This window comes from Hetaerina americana, unplaced genomic scaffold (assembly GCF_022747635.1).
Source record: "Hetaerina americana unplaced genomic scaffold, ioHetAmer1.1.p SCAF_39, whole genome shotgun sequence".
Classification (NCBI taxonomy): domain Eukaryota; kingdom Metazoa; phylum Arthropoda; class Insecta; order Odonata; family Calopterygidae; genus Hetaerina; species Hetaerina americana.
The window spans coordinates 3,111,165-3,128,417 of record NW_027286974.1 but is presented as its reverse complement, the minus strand read 5'-3'; the positions used below and the strand labels follow the sequence as shown (position 1 = coordinate 3,128,417).

The 17,253-nt window shown below is 41.4% G+C and overlaps 2 protein-coding genes across 3 annotated transcripts in view; both read left to right on the top strand.

The window, feature by feature from the left end:
- LOC139691690 (zinc finger protein 492-like) overlaps positions 1–7,242 on the top strand; it is a 16,794-nt gene extending 9,552 nt beyond the window's left edge. The window contains exons 5-6 of the mRNA XM_071589534.1: positions 3,413–3,530; positions 5,369–7,242. Of these exons, the coding sequence (XP_071445635.1) occupies positions 3,413–3,530; positions 5,369–6,327 (1,077 nt within the window). The 3' untranslated portion in view covers positions 6,328–7,242. The remainder of the gene's footprint in view (positions 1–3,412; positions 3,531–5,368) is intronic.
- Positions 7,243–10,096: 2,854 nt separating this feature from the next.
- On the top strand, positions 10,097–15,551 carry LOC139691723 (zinc finger protein 431-like). Of its 2 annotated transcripts, none has more exons than XM_071589577.1 (5): positions 10,097–10,285; positions 10,450–10,620; positions 11,771–11,995; positions 12,930–13,047; positions 14,596–15,551. In XM_071589577.1, exons 1-5 carry the CDS (start codon positions 10,157–10,159, stop codon positions 15,456–15,458), a joined length of 1,506 nt encoding a protein of 501 aa, XP_071445678.1. In that variant the 5' UTR covers positions 10,097–10,156; the 3' UTR covers positions 15,459–15,551. The 2 variants fall into 2 exon arrangements, with proteins under 2 accessions (XP_071445678.1, XP_071445677.1); XM_071589576.1 differs by having other exon boundaries at positions 10,097–10,291.
- The last annotated feature ends 1,702 nt before the right edge of the window (positions 15,552–17,253 follow it).

Genomic DNA, 17,253 nt, shown 5'->3' with positions numbered 1-17,253 from the left:
TCTGAATCGCTTCCACAAAGTGACAATTCAGACCATTCTCATTGGTGAATGACATTGATGGGCTTGGTTTAGTCCTGGATGTTGATAGGACTTGCAAAGTCATATGAATGCCTTTCTTTAAGGATTTAATTCCATGGAGGAAGGGATGCTAGAATGGAAACATTGTAGCACTGGTTGAAGGAGGTTTTATGATGGGAGGCATGTTTAGGGAGACCTGCAGATGGTGAGGAGGGAATTCACAAGGCGCGGTGTTTGTTAATCCTAAGATTCAGGGTTGTGGAACATTGGCCTGTGTAAAAGGCCGGGCAGAGGGTATAGGTCAGAAGATAGACAATGTTCTAGAATGTGTAGGAGGAGTATCCCCCACTCTACTGTGTAAACTTCAGCTTAGATTTATCCTCAATGAAAACAAATCAGGTCGGCTCAAATCCGGGGAGTGAGGGAGAGGGCTATGGAACGCATCCCCTTGTAAGGAGGAGATCAGGCAGCTGGGAAATTCTTCCTGCAGGGTTTGGAGTCTTGAACGACAGGCGGTATGAACCGTGGCACCATCCTGTTGAAACCAAAAGGCATCCCTGTGTGATATTCCTCACCGTACTCTTCCATTTTGGGGAGTAAAAAGTTCTCCGGCATCTCAGAGTAGTTCACAGTAACAGTTGAACCTTGAGATTCATAAAAGTAAGGCCCAATAATGTCTCTGGAGGACACAGTGTACCAAACTGTCACCTCTGGGCTATGGCAAGAGGTCTTAGGGTGATGTTCCTGAGGATCAGTCGCCCTGTAATGATAATTTTGCTTATTCAGTGAGCTGGAGAGGTGTAAATGCACTTCATCTGTAGAAAACAGTGTCCTCTGCATAGCCCACCACACTGTCATTGCTCTTAAAGATTGTTTATACAACAAAGCCTCGTTGTTCAACAGACCACTGCATGTTCACTACTGTTAATGGCATTGTTTCCCCCAGCTTAAGCCATTACTCCCACTCCACTAATTCACCTGTGAGCTATTCAGTGATTCTATTGAAACTAGGGAGTCCATTCTGCCCCATTGTGTATTTGAATATGTGTCTATGCCCACGTGCAGGGTGCATCCCAAAAGTAATGCAATTGAATTTCCCAAGCCACTTCTGTTGCCGGGTGAATCTACCGTCACATACAAAACTGACCTTCCAGTCGATAACTGTTTTTATGAAGTTTGAACAAAAATGTGTGTAGTGGAGGGCCCAAGGAAAGAGTACTTTGAAGAATATTAAGAGTTTGCGCAAATCTATTCAATAAATTACTTTGAAAAAATTATTGCATTACTTATGGAACTCACCCTGTATATGTACTTAAACATACACAGACACCCACACGTCTTGAACTGTTTTATTGTAATGATGAGAACATTAAAGTTTTTCAATGTTTTTACAGAAGTACCTCTATATACTGGGTGCAGCGCTTAAATCTGGACAAATATCAATTTTTGAATATCCCGCCATAATGTAGTTCCACTGGAGATCACGATTGGCGTTCTTGAAAGCTATAGGCATCTAGTAAACAGTCATAGTAACCTGAAAATGGCCAAGGTGTATACATACAAGAGCAGAGTACAATCGAAAGAGCCTCTATTATTATCTAAAGTGTTATCGTGCTGGGCGTTATATGTTATCGATATATGTAGTTTGATTCTTCTTCTGGTTGTGCCCCACATATCAAGTGTTTATACAATACTACAGGGTCGCATCCAAAAGTGGTAGGACTGATTTTCTCTGGCGAGAACGGAGCGGTGGAAGGGGGTCTGCCTGGCAGGGTAAGGTGGAAGGGGCTCTTAGCAACAGACCAACACCGACCTCAGTCGCCTGCGGGCTGTCGTTGAGTGAGGACACAGTTTTTAGTGAAGCAAGTTTTGTCAAAAAACAAAATGAATCTGAATTTAGAGCAACGTTATTCCATGTGAAGTTTTGTGCGAAACTCGGGAAGACGGCAACTGAGACCATCGATATGATCAAGCAGGCTTATGGGGACACTGCCTTAAGCCGTTCCACAGTATTTGAGTGGCACGAGTTGTTTAAAGGGAGTAGGGAGCTCGTTGAAGACGACCATCGCTCCGGACAGCAAGAACCGACACGAATGTGGACAGATTGAGGACACTGCTGAACACAGACCGACGCTTAACCAGTGAAGATATTGCAGACCAGTTGGGTCTGTCTGAAATTGCAGACCAGTTGGGTCAATAAAATTCTTGTAAAAAAATCAGTCCTACCACTTTTGGGTGCGACCCTGTATGTGGCTATAAGTATTAAATGCTTCGTAGAAGTCTAACGGGTTTTGCTAATCACCCCTGCAGCAAGGAAATCTCATTTCAGAGGAAACGCATTTCACAAATGACAGCAGTTGTCAAGGAGGCCCAGGACAGATTTCAGAGGACCCGGGGTGAAATCGCTGTGGAAATTGGCGTGAGAATTGAATGTTAGTGAGCGAACTATGCGTCGGAGGGCAGAGGAGGACCTACGATACAAGTTGTACACAATTAAGAGGGGCGACAGGTGCTGTATAAGGCTGCCAGAACAAAGCAGGGGATTGCAAGCTACAATCTCCGATTGTGTTCTCTCTAATAAAAATGAAGTTGTTTTGGGCGAATCAGATTCATTTCTGATGAAAACATTTTCATCGTTGACGTGATGGTCAAACGGAGAAATGATCGCTGGCTTGCCCACGACCCCGAGGGCATCCCGATTGATGCTCGAACAAAATCTCCGGCTAGTATTCACGTCCTAGGTGCTGTGTCGAGTGAGGGTGATATCATGCCTTTGCCACGTTTATTCAAAAAGGGACAAACAATCACAAAAGAAGTCTACCTGGGAATTGCGAAGAATGTCTTGAAACCGTTGGTGGATAACTGTTGGCCTCGGGAAGACAATATATGTCTCTTTCAAACAGAACAGATGCACCAGCTCGTACACGAGTCATTTAGTCTGGCTTAACTGGCTCTCATAGACAACATCATTGACATGTTCTGGTCAATGGGCGGGTGGAGAAGTCCAAAGGGATGGTTTTGTTTACCCCACCAGGAAATGTCATTCCTTTGAGGAAACGCGCCCTTGTCCGAATTTAAGTTCCGCACCCTATGTGTATATCTCAGTCTTCCACACGTTCAACAGCCAATCTATGCCTCCATCTTTATTCTCTCGCAATTAATTTGAATTTCTCCAAAGAAATCCCTCTCTTCCGCTTCCTTTTTCATGTCTTTTGCATGGTTTGTTGTACAATTTCATTCCACCTCACCTAAAGTGACCTTAAAGGACTGCCGTTCCTATTCTCCTAATTGTATTATTCATTTTGGTAACTTTAATAATGGCCTCAACCTTAATTAGTCTTTGGAAAAACGTAGAAATCTCCACGACTGTAATGTTTGCCTTTGATCTTCTCAGGACCGTTCTGAAGACGGACTCTTGTCATTCAATGTTGAAGTGGACATTAAGGAAGAGTGTCAAGATGACATTTCTCAGGAGGAACAACGCCTGGGAGCGGATCCATTGCAGGAAGAAGGTGAGGAATGGGCCACTTTTAACTTTCTGGTGATGTCTGGGGACTTTTGGGGAATAACCATCTCAAAAATTCCCACTCTCTGTCAGAATTCCTTATGTTGTCTCACCATGCTTTGAATCACTTGATGGCATGCAGTTCCCCACTCATCATAGATTGATAGATAAAGGTCTTTATTTGGGCCTCTTACTTATAGTTACATTTATATGTTCTCATAAATACATATAGACAGGCATAAATTCATTTAGCACAGATTTGCACATCGAAAAGAAAAAAAGCATATTATATATATTTTTATAAAACCATAAACACAGTAATTAACCCGAAGGTCGGTTTGGTATATGATGGTAGACTTCACCCAGTACTAACTACATATATATATATATATATATATATATATATATATATATATATATATATATATATATATAAATAGATATATATATATATGTATATGTGTGTATATATATATATATATATGTATGTATATATATATATAATGTATATATATATATATAATGTATATATATATATAATGTATAACACTTAGCAGTAGTGGACACAGACAAAAACACAGAAACACACAAAAAAGAGACTCACTATTTTTCGAATTTTCGGTGGTCGTTACCACCTTTATCAAGGAAGAGAGGAAATTTAATACAAGTTCGTTGTTGCAAATTTAAATCCATTTCTGCAATTGTAAAAAATCGCCAACACACACAGAGATAGATGTACTCTTGGCTACGTAACTTTTGCAAATGTCAAGTTATGACACTAAGATTTAAAGGGAATATCAACAACAGATGTACCAATTTAACAAAAAAAACAGAACTCAAATCGGAACGATGGGAGCGCCACACGGTGGTTATTCCGGGAACTCTTTGATCAAGGTAGTATATATATATATATATATATATATATATATATATATATATATATATATATATATATATATATATATATATATATATACATATATATATACACTCTTTATATATATATATATACACCGTTATATATATATATATATATACATTCAAACATGAAACCCTGGAAAACTGGATCTTTCCACTTGCCGGGCGGATGCTCTTAACCACTTGAGCTATCGAGGAAACGTAATTTACCCTGAGATCCGTGGGTCTAATATGTCGCGGTGTTCGAGTCCCGGTCAAGGAAATATTTTAACTCTTGTGATCTGCTTGATTCCACCTTCCCCACCTCTATTGTGTTCGTCGTTTATAGAGTGTGTTCCTATGCCTTCTCCTTTTATCTGTTTCTATGTGAATGAGTATTTGTTTGCTGTTTGGTGGGATTTCGTGTTTGAATGTGTAATTGGCCAATGTGGCTCGCCTCTTCTTCTGGCTATGCGTGCCACGAAAGTGCTCTGTTCCCCTATCCTTGTATGATTGCTTACCCTTTACCATCCTTTCCTCTTGTGTCTCTGTGTCATCTATTTCCACCTTGTAGTGTTTGAAACAGCCCCCTGACACCATCTCTTGGACAAATAAGAATCGGGGCACTTAGTGACGTATATATAAGACCCACAGATCCCACAGATGTGGTTGAGAGCATCCACCCGGTAGTCCGAGAGCAAGTCCCAGTTGAGGAAATATTGATTTCTGATTGTGATCCCCTCTCGATTCTGCTTTCCCCACCTCCCCTGTATTGTTCCTCATTGATCTATTGATGTATTATGTGTTCCTATCTCTTTTCCTTAAAAATCTATTTATCCATGTGACTGGATGTATGTTTGCGACATGGCGGGTCTTTATCTCTATTTATTAAATGCTTCCCTCTTAATGTAACCCGGACTAATTCTCTGCATTGCAAAACTCTTTCAGATTGCGGAAAAGGACGAGATGGTGTCATGACTATTCTGCATATGTGTCAATATTGCAATGATGGATTTGCACAAAAGGAAGACCTCGAAGCACACGTGATAGGTCGGCACTCTTTGAAGGCAAGGGACATCAGACGTGGCGTTGATTCCGAGGGTTACCATTGCGCAAGTGACATTGTAGCGGAATCCAAGACTTACAAGTGCGCGATTTGTTTGAGATCATTCCCATTGAAGAACAAACTGAAGAGACATCTGCTGATGCACACGGGGGAACGGCCTCACAAGTGCGAGATATGTCTGAAAGGGTTCCATCACAAACAACACCTCGAGGGTCACATGTTGACGCATACCGGGGAAAGACCTCACAAGTGTCCCGTTTGTCCAAAGGCGTTCACTTACAAACAGTCGTTGAAAGGTCATATGTATATCCACAGCGGGGAGAAACCATATGAATGTGAAGTGTGTGGGAAGGCGTTCAAGTGGAAGAGACAGCTTAAGGAGCACCGATTGACGCATAAATGGGAGAAGCGTCACAAGTGTGAGGTTTGCTCGAGGGCTTTTACTCGAAAGGCAAACCTTAAGAGACATGCATTGATACACACGGGCGAACGACCTTACAAATGCGAGATATGTCTGAAAGGTTTCCATCACAAACAACACCTCGAGGGTCACATGTCGACGCACACGGGAGAAAAGCCCTACAAATGCGAGGTATGCCAAAAGGCATTCACTTTCAAACAATCATTGAAAGGTCACATGTACATCCACACCGGGGAGAAACCACACAGGTGTGATGTGTGTTTGGAGGCATTCAGACATAAACAGAACTTGAATGAACACATGTCAATCCACAGATTTGGCCCCCAACGTTGCGTTGTTTGTTCGAGGCCTTTTGCGCATAGTGCCAGTCTTAAAAGGCATATGAAAGTGCACAGGGATACCGAACAGGATGCCGACTGATGCGAAATGATCTCAAATCCACACCAGTGAACAAGTCTTGTGCTTTGAAACTGAAAGCGAAATCTCTCTCTTGAGGAGAGGTAGCTTAACAAAACTCGTGATTCCTGAGGCTTACTTACTTAAGACTCTGCTCTCACACGAGTTTCGATGTGGTATAAAGAAGACCTCCCTCTAAGGAGAGCCTGGAAGAAGAGGACCGCAACAAAAACAACGCTCTGAGCGGCCAACGCTCAACCAACAAAACCGACATAAATGTGGCCATTCCTGTTCGGCAAATGTTAGACTCTGACCATCGATTTGAGTATCAAGATGGTTTGTGCCAATTGAACTGAGCATGTCGTCTTACTCTTGTGTGTTTTGCATTGTTACTGAAGATTAAGCGTACCAGGAAAGTGTGTACCACGCTCATGTCCAAGGTGTTTGCCACAACGTGCTAATAGTCTGTGGGTTTCTGACCAAACATCACCAGTTCAGGCCAACACTGCCCCACCTGGTTCCATATAGTCCTGACGTTGCCTTAATTGAGACTTCTTTTTGATAAATTTCAAAGAAACTGCATTGGAGATGCCGCAACAGTAACTTTTAAGGGAGTCATCCGCTAATGTGCATTTCAATGCAACAATTTCAGAGTGTAAAAATCATTCGCCTTGACTGGGATTCGAACCCAGATCCCTCAATATCCGGTCGAGTGCTTTTGAGACTTCTTTTTGATCTCTCGGATTAAGGCAGCCCTGAAAAAGGAATCAGTTTTGCATCCATACGTAGAAGAGATGCTATCAGCTCTGTGGCTAGAAAACCTGTTGCGAGTTGACCCCCGAAGATGCCTTCCAGGACATATACCGGTAATGGCAGAGTGTCACTGGATACATTTGTGTACGGGGCCAAGGAAAGAGTACTTTGAAGAATTTTAAGTGTTTGTTCAAATATGTTCATTAAATCATTTAAAAAAAATTAGAATTTCATTACTTTTGGATCCCGCTCTGTATGTTCAAAACCATTCACAAACAAAAGCAGTCTCATAAGTGCAAGAATTTCCACGCATTGCTTTGATTGGGCATTTATATTCACATCCCTAAGTGTGTCCAGGCAACATATAATGGAAGTGTGATACATGAATCTGGAGATTTTCTTGACTCACAAAAACTCTTTCTATCAATTCCCTTTCTCCGCCGAGAAGCCATTATAAATGACATGTTACCGTTTAAAAGAAAAACTCATAATACCTCTACGTGGTTTTCAGTACGTGGTACATCGTAGTCAGCAGGTCTCATTCAATGGTTGCCCTTGACCTCTTAGATAATGAGTATTCCCAATTGTTCTGTTTCTGCTACACGGAAAGGCACTCTATAATGAATATTAATCTAGCAAGTACATCATTATGAGATAAAAATGTAGTTCTTAGCATGTACGTTCTGTAAGTGTTTATTGTTTGATATGATCTCCCTATCTAATTACTCTGGAACCAGTCTTGTATCAAACTTTCTTTTTGTTTCATCATGACAGTTGCAAAGGCAAAAGGCCTCGCCACTGTCCAATAGTCTCAGTTGTTAGATTTCTTCCTTGAGGAAGGGAATTAAAAAAACCTTGTAATTATGCCCCAAAATGGATTCCAGGTGCGATAAGTTTCCTTTCTTTGAGTGAAGATGAAATAGAGAATTTACAGTCTGTACAATAAGTATCGTGTCTGGTTTGCTGTAGCTTCAACGGAGTGGTAGATGGGGGTCCAACTGGTCAACTTGGTAGATGCCCTGAGGGCTTCCCACCCTGAGGGCCCAGGTTCAAATCCCGGTGGTGTTGAATATTTTTCAGAGGTATCTCGATCCGTACTTGAGGTATGCTTTGTGGTACGCCATCCGTCGGATGGGACGTTAAACTGCGGACCCCTTGGCGCCTTTCCTAAAGAGTAGGCTAATGCCAACACCGGGTTACCCTCCACCCTTTATCCTTTCCTGTCCATCCCCTATGGCGCAAATGACCTTAGCTGTCGGTCGCCTCCCATATATACTACTACTACTTGGTAGATGGGGTCCCCCATCATTCAGGTGCACTTTAGTTCAGTCACTTCCGGGCATGCGTTGAGAGACAGGAGGTGGATATTTGTGACGTGTGATTGTTTGTGACGTCGTCGAGCCAGCATATGGACTTCTCAGTCGAGCAATGCTACGCTGTGAAGTTAGGCTGCGTTAAACTCGGGAAATTCGCGTCGGAGACCCTTGGAACTCATTAAACAGGCTTATGGGGATGATGCCTGAAGCCGCATAAGAGTTCTTGAGTGGCACAAAATGATTAAGGAAGGCCGGGAGCACCGCGTCGGATGCCCGACGACCGCTCGAACCGATGCTCAGGTGGCCAAAGTGAAAAAGGTTTTGGACTCTGACGCGGGCATTTAACCATCGCCTTTATCAGTGAGGAGCCCGGCCTTTCAGTCGGAACAGTCCGCACCATTGTAACAGAGGATCTTGCGATGAGAAGTTGGTGTTGAAAGTCTTGAACGAGGAACAAAAACTGTCGCGGGGGGAAATTTTTCGCGAGAAATTTTGGACTGGGACCAGGAAGATAAAGATTTTCTCGACAACGTTATCACCTAAAAAGATAGCTCAAAAGGAGCTCAAAGGATATCGGTTCGACTCCATCGAGGCGGTTCAAGCGACGACGACAAAGGCTCTCAACAGTATTATCCGGAAATTGACTTCCAGCTTTGGGCTTTTGACGAGTGGCAGACGGTGACGAACTAAACATGTATCGATACAGGAGGAATGTATTTTGAAGATTATTAAGTAATTGTAATAAAGAATGCAATAAATTTTGATTTTTTGGAACCAGTTCCGATACTTATTTTACGGAGCCTGTATCACACAGAACTGAACTTGTAGAATGGACTTTCGAAACTTAAAAAGGCGAATGAAGAACTAAAGATATGAAATATTACGTGAGTAAAACTGTTCCTCAATAGAATAAGCAACGTAACATAAGGTGATGTTTCTCTTTAAATTTTTAGAATTAATATTTAAAAAGGTATCAATTGTTTTCAGCGATGCTGCAGTCTAGGGAGATTTGAAAATAAATCAGAAGCATTTAAATATTTGTAACGGCTAGACACCGACTTAAACAGAAGGGTATGCTACAATATCAATGGATAATGAAATGATTCATTACACCTTGAATCCATTCACAGTAATCTGAATAGACTTCATGAAAAGTTTAAATATTAAAAGCAGCGGGACCGAGTCACCCGAGAATGATTTGAATGTGTCCTTCACACCCGCTTTAAGGCTTAATTGAAAGCTACCGCCATGGAAGAATAAAATATTCACAGTACACCAGATGATATATGCATGTTATTTTATAGATGTCGCTAACAATACATATTTAAATTGATAATCATGCTTCTATATTGACATTGTGAGTATTTTGATCCCGATCTGAGAAAATAATGAACTATAAATAACGACTTGATTCATTAGTAATTTTCGTGGTCATATTTATTTCCAAGGAAATATGTAATACTCCATCAGCTCACATCCGTCAACAAAGAGGTCAATTCCCCTTATTACTCTCTCAGTTAATGGTTAATACATGATTTACCACAATAAATGAGTTTGCGCGTGATTACGACTCGATCATATTTCGTGACCCATCTACTGTACGTAAGGAATAAAGAAAACAGAAGACGATTGAAATTCGTGAGTGGAATTAGTCGTAAACAAAGTGAAGTTTCGTGGGGATAATAAGTTTTTAAAATGCTACTTCACGTAACATGTCAAAGAAATCCTGACAATTAACGTTAGTTTGTCCAGTCATTCATTCGGCGAAACTTTAAACGTTCAGAATGTGTGATCAAATGGATATTTTGGTGTGCAGATTGTGTTTAAACAGTGGTGGACAGCTGGTAAATATTTTCGATGAGAATACACGTTCGGAGTTTATGTTGGAAAAGACTATAGAGGATTTAATAAATGTAAAGGTAAGTTGTGTTTGTTAATTCATATTTTTAAATCAATGAATATTGTAGCTCTCGGGTGAAATGCATCATTCATCGGTGTATGTATTCTGTACGGAATATACGCCCGAAGGAATTTCGAGCGTTTTGTTGTTAATATTTGTTTTTAAATGTGTTAATAGGTTGTCGAGGATGCTCGTTATCCCTGGTTGGTGTGTTGTAACTGCATGGAGAAGCTTACGGAATTCCGACTGTTTAAGCATAGATGTGCGGAGTGTTTGTTTGTGTTCTACAATCGCATTCAAAAGGAGTGCAATCCTGCAACGAAAGTCTGGATAACTAATGGACAGGAGGTCAGTTGTATCCATTGAAGAAAGATAATATCTGTGCCTGAAAAGGAATATTTCTTTGCATTACTTGTGATCAGTTTGCTGTAAAATCTTCATCGAATCTCAAACCTAGACCAATCACAGGCAATTTGAAGTTTCGCAAAAAGAGTAACCTTATGGATGGCGGATGTAAAGGGGCCGTATCCGAAGTTGTTAATTTTTAATTGAGAAAGGACTTCTCGAATGGACATAAAATGCTAAACAACTCTCTTGTCTCTCCAAAAAAAACACAAACTGACATCCACAACTGTATTCCAGCTTATTTTTTATCGCATAACGGAGGTTACCTTGTGGACTAGCCTTGAATAGAAACATGCGATCACATCTGTAATATCCTCCTTAAGAGCCTCCAAAGGTCCTTGGTCGAACTTAGTAAACCTAAGCTTTGATATATCCCCTCGAATCAGAGGAACGAGGGGTCCATGGAAGATCCCCTCGTGATTGGGTGGCCAGGAAATTTGTTCTTGCAGGATATGGAGTCTTGAACAATGGGCGGTATGAGCCATGGCACTATCCTGTTGAAACCAATATGCTTCTCTGTGTTATAACCCTCACCATATTCTTCCATTTTGGGGAGTAAAAAGTTCTCCAGCATCACACAATAGGGCAGAGTAACAGTTGAACCTTGAGATTCATAAGAGTAAGGCCCAATAATGTCTCTGGAGAACACAGCATACCAAAGAGTCACTTGGGGATATGACAAGAGGTCTAGGGTGAAGTTTGCGAGGGTTGTCAGTTGCCCAGTAACGATAATTTTGCATATTCACTGACCCGGAGAGATGTAAATGCACTTCATCGCTAGACAACAGTGTCCTTTATTTCGCCAACCACACTGTCACTGTACTGACAAGAACGTTTCTATGATAAAGCCTTGATGTATAACAGACATCTGCATGCTGACTACTGAAAATGGCATTGTTTCAGCCAGTTAACGCCACTACTCCCACTTTGCTAATTCACCTGTGCGCTTTTCAGTGATTCAATTGAAAACTAAGGACTCCATTCTGCCTCACCCTGCATTAAAAAGTTTGTCTAGACCAATATGTTGCCCTGTTGTTCTTATTCTTAAATGTTGATGTGGATAAAATTTTATATTTTCATGGTTTTGCGTCAGCTGCCGGGTGGAATCAAGAAAGAGTGTTGTGATGAAACAATCGTTAGTGATGCTGTTGACAGGACGGCAGTGGATGTCCGAGATGACATGATTGTTGTCAAGGAGGAGGTTGACACTGCCAGTGAGTGCTCTGAATCTCTGGGAAGGGATATTGATTCCTTAATGGTCGCATCAATGCAGGAGGGATGCAGTCATTGGTCGGACAGTGAAGAAGTCGGGAATATGGTGAGTGCACAGTGGATGTTGAGTCGGAGAGGCATTGGCCATCTGCCAGTGCAATCCAGAGTTTGCTGTTGAGGTGTCCGCTTCATTGAGGGACGATGTTTGATAAGGAAATGAGAGGGCATTCTTCGACCCAAAGCATTTTATTCCCGTGAATACATTTCAGAAGACAGTATTCATGCATTTCTGAATGTCATTGATTGGAGTGGAGTTTGCAAACGAAGTATTTGCCTGTGGCTATTAAGGGCAATCTTAAATTAATTATTTTAGTAAATGAATATTTTAAAAGGTGTGATTTGGAAAATAGGTGGGCTGGAACGATGGATGGCAGAAGAATGTAGGGAAATGTTTCCAAAGGGAAGAGTTTGGAGGAGAAATGTTAGGAGGGAGATTGTTAGAAGTGTGGGAATAATAATATGGAAGGTTTTCTGGGAAGAGGAAGGATTAAAATATCTGTTTGTTGGGATAATTAATGTCTTGTATTAAACCCTGGATAATTCAATCAATCCAGGAGCCATATATATGCCTGCTCTATTGCTTTGAGTTTAAGAGGAGGGTTAAGAAGGGTGGGAGGGATGCTAAGATTGATATGCTATAGCATTTATCAAAGGGGAAGTATTGTGTTTGGAGGCGTTTTTGGGGATAGGGAGCATATCAATCAGGAAAGGAGAGGCAGGAGGTGGTTATTGATTCTAATATTGAAGGGTGTGGTACACTGCCCAATATAAAAGGTGGGATGAATTTGGCACTTCAGTAGGTAGACTACATTGCTAGACGAGCAAGTAGAGTGGGAAATTGATTGGTGGGAGAGAATTAAAAAGTGGTTGGGAGAGGAATGGGATAGACATGTCTTGCATCTAGGTTTATTTTGGGGATGGGAGTGGTTTTGGGATGGGATGGCTATTTACAGCTCTAATTTTTGTGTTTGATCTTGCAGGACTATGCGCAAGATGGACCCTTGTCCTTCAACAAGGAAGTGGACATTAAGGAAGAGTGTGGAGATGAAATTCCTGAGGAGGAGGGATGTTTGGGAGGAGAAGTGTTGCAGGGACAAGGTGAGGAAGGCAAACGACTGCTGCTTTCTCATTTGTTCTTTGCGCAAATCCCTATGACAACCCCCAGTGTGTCCTCCTTGATGATTCAGGACTGTTGGTGGGTATTCCAACAGGATGTATGAAGAATAAGAATCTCAAATGATATCTTTCGGTTGCTTTGTTGTAAATGCCACTTCCTACTTACTCTGACTAACCTTACAGGGTCTGCCCCAAAAGTAATGCTATTAAGTTTATTGCACCACTCCTATTGGTCAAAGTAGGATTAAATTGCTTGGAGTAGCTAGCCCAGACCCTTAGCCTAGCTCTGAAACCGGTCTTAGTGCTCTCCAAGCTGTGGAATCGGCAGGACGTTAGTTATTGTATACCTCGTCACAAATAATAAATGGAATCCACTATCTACATCTACATCAATACCCTGCAAGCCACCAAAAAGGTGTGTGGCAGGAGGTGCGGCACCAGGAGGAAAGGGTTAGGGATGAGGGGGGTAGGGTTTTTCAAATGGATGGGGTAAGGGGTAAGGGGAACCTGCAAAAAAAGATATAATTGTATAACCCTGCTCAGTCCCTGCCTTGTAATTAGGTTAATACGTATTATGTCTTATGTCTTTCCTGCAGTCAATCTCTTTAATCTTACATTTGTGATCCATCCGCCCAATGTAATAAGTTCGGGTTTGTATTATGTTCTTTGCTCTATCGAGCAAAGTCAAGTAAATACACTTAACTTATTGTGTTTTGAAATCTGAATTCAAACAGACTGAAACAAAGAAATCTCTGTTAAGGAGAGGAGAGACTAACAAAATGAATACGTGAGGCTAATTTAAGGGAAGACTCCATGCTCTGTCCTACTCTCACTCAAGTTTCAAGTTGGATCAAGTGCTATGGAGAGGTTCAAACAATGTGGCTTGTGTTCGATAACTGTTGGATTCTAACCATCAATTGAGTATCATTATGAAGGCCAACGAACTGAACTTGTCACTTACTGTTGTGTTTTGCATTTTTACTTACGATTTAGCAAATGAGAAAGGTGTGCACCAAGCTATTGCTTTGAGGTATTAAAAGTAAGATAATATACTACGAGTCTACTAGTTCCAGGTCAAGCAGCACCAGGTCAGGCCAACGCTGCCCCACCCAAACTCCCCCCTTTACATAGCGTAGAACTGGCGTCGCCCCAGCAGAGACTTCTTTTCGTTCCCTCGGATTAAAGGCAGCCCTCAAAGGAACCCGTTTTATTGTCCATTCAGGGAGATGCGATCAGCCCTATGTGACTAGAACACCTTGCAAGAGGTCCCTGAATATGCCTTCCAGGCTACGTACTGGTCTTGGCAGAGTTGAAGGAAAAATTGTGTGGATGCCTAAGACCAGTACTTTGAAGAATTTTACGAGTTTGTGAAAATCTGTTCAATAAATTACTTTTAAAAAACTATTGTATTGCAGTTTGAATGCTTCCTGTATGTTTTTCAAATAATTCTGTAGGATATACACATGTATATAAATTGGTTCTTTCTGAATGTAATTCCGACTAATTCTCTGCACTGCAAAACTCTTTCAGATTGCGGAAAAGGACGAGATGGTGTCATGACTATTCTGCATATGTGTCAATATTGCAATGATGGATTTGCACAAAAGGAAGACCTCGAAGCACACGTGATACGTCGGCACTCTTTGAAGGCAAGGGACATCAGACGTGGCATTGATTCCGAGGGTTACGATTGCACAAGTGATATTGTACCGGAATCCAAGACTTACAAGTGCGCGATTTGTTTGAGATCATTCCCGTTGAAGAACAAACTGAAGAGACATCTGCTGATACACACGGGGGAACGGCCTCACAAGTGTCCTGTTTGTCCAAAGGCGTTTACCCTCAAACAATACCTTCAGAAGCACGTGCTTGTGCACAGCGAGGATAGATGTCACAAATGCGAGATGTGTCCGAAAACTTTCAAGTTGAAGAAGCAACTTAAGGAACACAGTTTGACGCACAAGGGAGAGAAGCTTCACAAGTGTGAGGTTTGTTCAAGGGCTTTTACGCAAAAGGCAAACCTTAGAAGACATGTCCTGATACACACGGGGGAACGACCTCACAAGTGTGAGATTTGTTCGAAAGGTTTCCATCACAAACAACACCTCGAGGGTCACATGTTGACGCATACTGGGGAAAGACCTCACAAGTGTCCCGTTTGTCCAAAGGCATTCACCCTCAAACAACACCTTCGGAAGCACGTGCTTCTGCACAACGAGGATGGATGTCACAAATGCGAAATGTGTCTAAAAACGTTTGAGTTGAAGCAGCAACTTAAGGAACATAGGTTGATGCACAAGGGGGAGAAGCGTTACAAGTGTGAGGTTTGTTCAAGGGCTTTTACGCAAAAGGCAAACCTTAAAAGACATGTCCTGATACACACGGGCGAATGACCTCACTAGTGCGAGATATGTCTGAAAGGTTTCCATCACAAACAACACCTCGAGGGTCATATGCTGACCCATACGGGAGAAAGGCCCTACAAATGCGAGGTATGTCAAAAAACATTCACTTTCAAACAATCATTGAAAGGTCACATGTACATCCACACCGGGGAGAAACCGGACAATGCTTCCCCACCTGGTGCCATAGTCCTGATGTTGCCCCAGCAGACTTCCTATTTTTCCCTCGGATCAAGGCAGCCCTGAAATGAACCCGATTTATGTCCGTAAGAAGAGATCTAATCAGCTCCGTGACTGAAGTTGACCCCTGAGGATGCCTTCGAGGGCACGTACTGGTCATGGCAGAGTCACCGGGGAAAATGTGTAGAGGCCCCTAGTAAACAGTACTTTGAAGAATTTTAAGAGTTTGTTCAAATGTGATTATAGACAAATACTTGCTTTGTATTGAAAATTTTTTTGTATCATTCAAAGTGATGTTTTGAATACAGATTAAATTTTCAGTTTCAATTAAAACTCATACTAATGATATATTTCTCTGAGATGGAATAATTCTACATCTTATCCTTCAAGAAAGTTCCTTCCAGTGCAAGATTTAAATAAGTAGTAGTAGTTTTGAGGGGAGGCGACCGACAGCTAAGGTCATTTGCGCCATAGGGGAAGGACAGGAAAGGATGAAGGGTGGAGAGAAACCCGGCGTCGTAATTTTCCCATAATTATATATCATTATTTATTGGATTAAACTAACAGCCTCAGAATTGACATTGTCTATAATGTTTCTGTGCGGTATAAAAATATGTTTCCATAACTATTATCCCAGATTATTTTATCATTCATAAAAGGGGATGTAAAATGGACTCCGTGATTTGACGGGTGGATTGTATAAAAACCAACAAAGATAATTAAAAAAGGTTTTTATTTCCAAAAACTACATTAAATTACATTTTATTTTCAGTAGTTATTCTTAAAATATTTTCATCCAGGGGAGGACCTTGGAGAGCCATGAACGTGTTGAGTGATTAAAAAAAGTTTTCAAAAACTCTTCTCCAATTTCAAAGAAACTGCGGGAGATTCCCAAACATTAATTTTTAACGGAATCATCCGCTAATGTGCATTTCAATGTAACAATTTCAGAGTGTTAAAAAAAAAATTTGCCTAGATTGGGTTTTGAACCTGGAACCCCTCTTGATCTCCAGTCTGAGTGCTTTAGCCAGTTAAGCCATCAAGTCTTCCTCTTACATTCTGTAAATTGTTTACTCTGATTTTTAAACTCTGAAATTGCTGTATGAAAAACTTCCCAGCATATGTTGTGTTATTCCAATGCGATGAATTCTGTAATTGCCTCCTTAAAGAGCTTCCAAAGGTCCTTGGTCAAACTTTGTAAACCTCAGCTTTGATATGTCCCCAAAGAAAAAAAATTACTGAAGGGGTCAAACCGCGGAACAAGTGAGGGGGCCATGGAACATCCCCTCATAAGGAGATCAGGCAGCTGGGAAATTGTACTTGCAGGATATGGAGTTTTGAGGACACAACAAACTGTCACTTAAGGGATATGACAAGAGGTCTTAGGGTGAAGTTTGCGAGGGTTGTCATTCGCCCAGTGATGATAATTCTGCTTGTTTACCGTGCCTGAGAGGTGAAAGTGACCTTGGTTGCTAGAAAATAGTGCCCTCTGCATAGACAACCACACTGCTATTGTTCTTAAAAGAACGTTTCTACGACAAAGCCTCAATGCTCACCGAACCACTGCATGGTATTTGCTAAAAATGGCGTTGTTTCCACAGGTAAT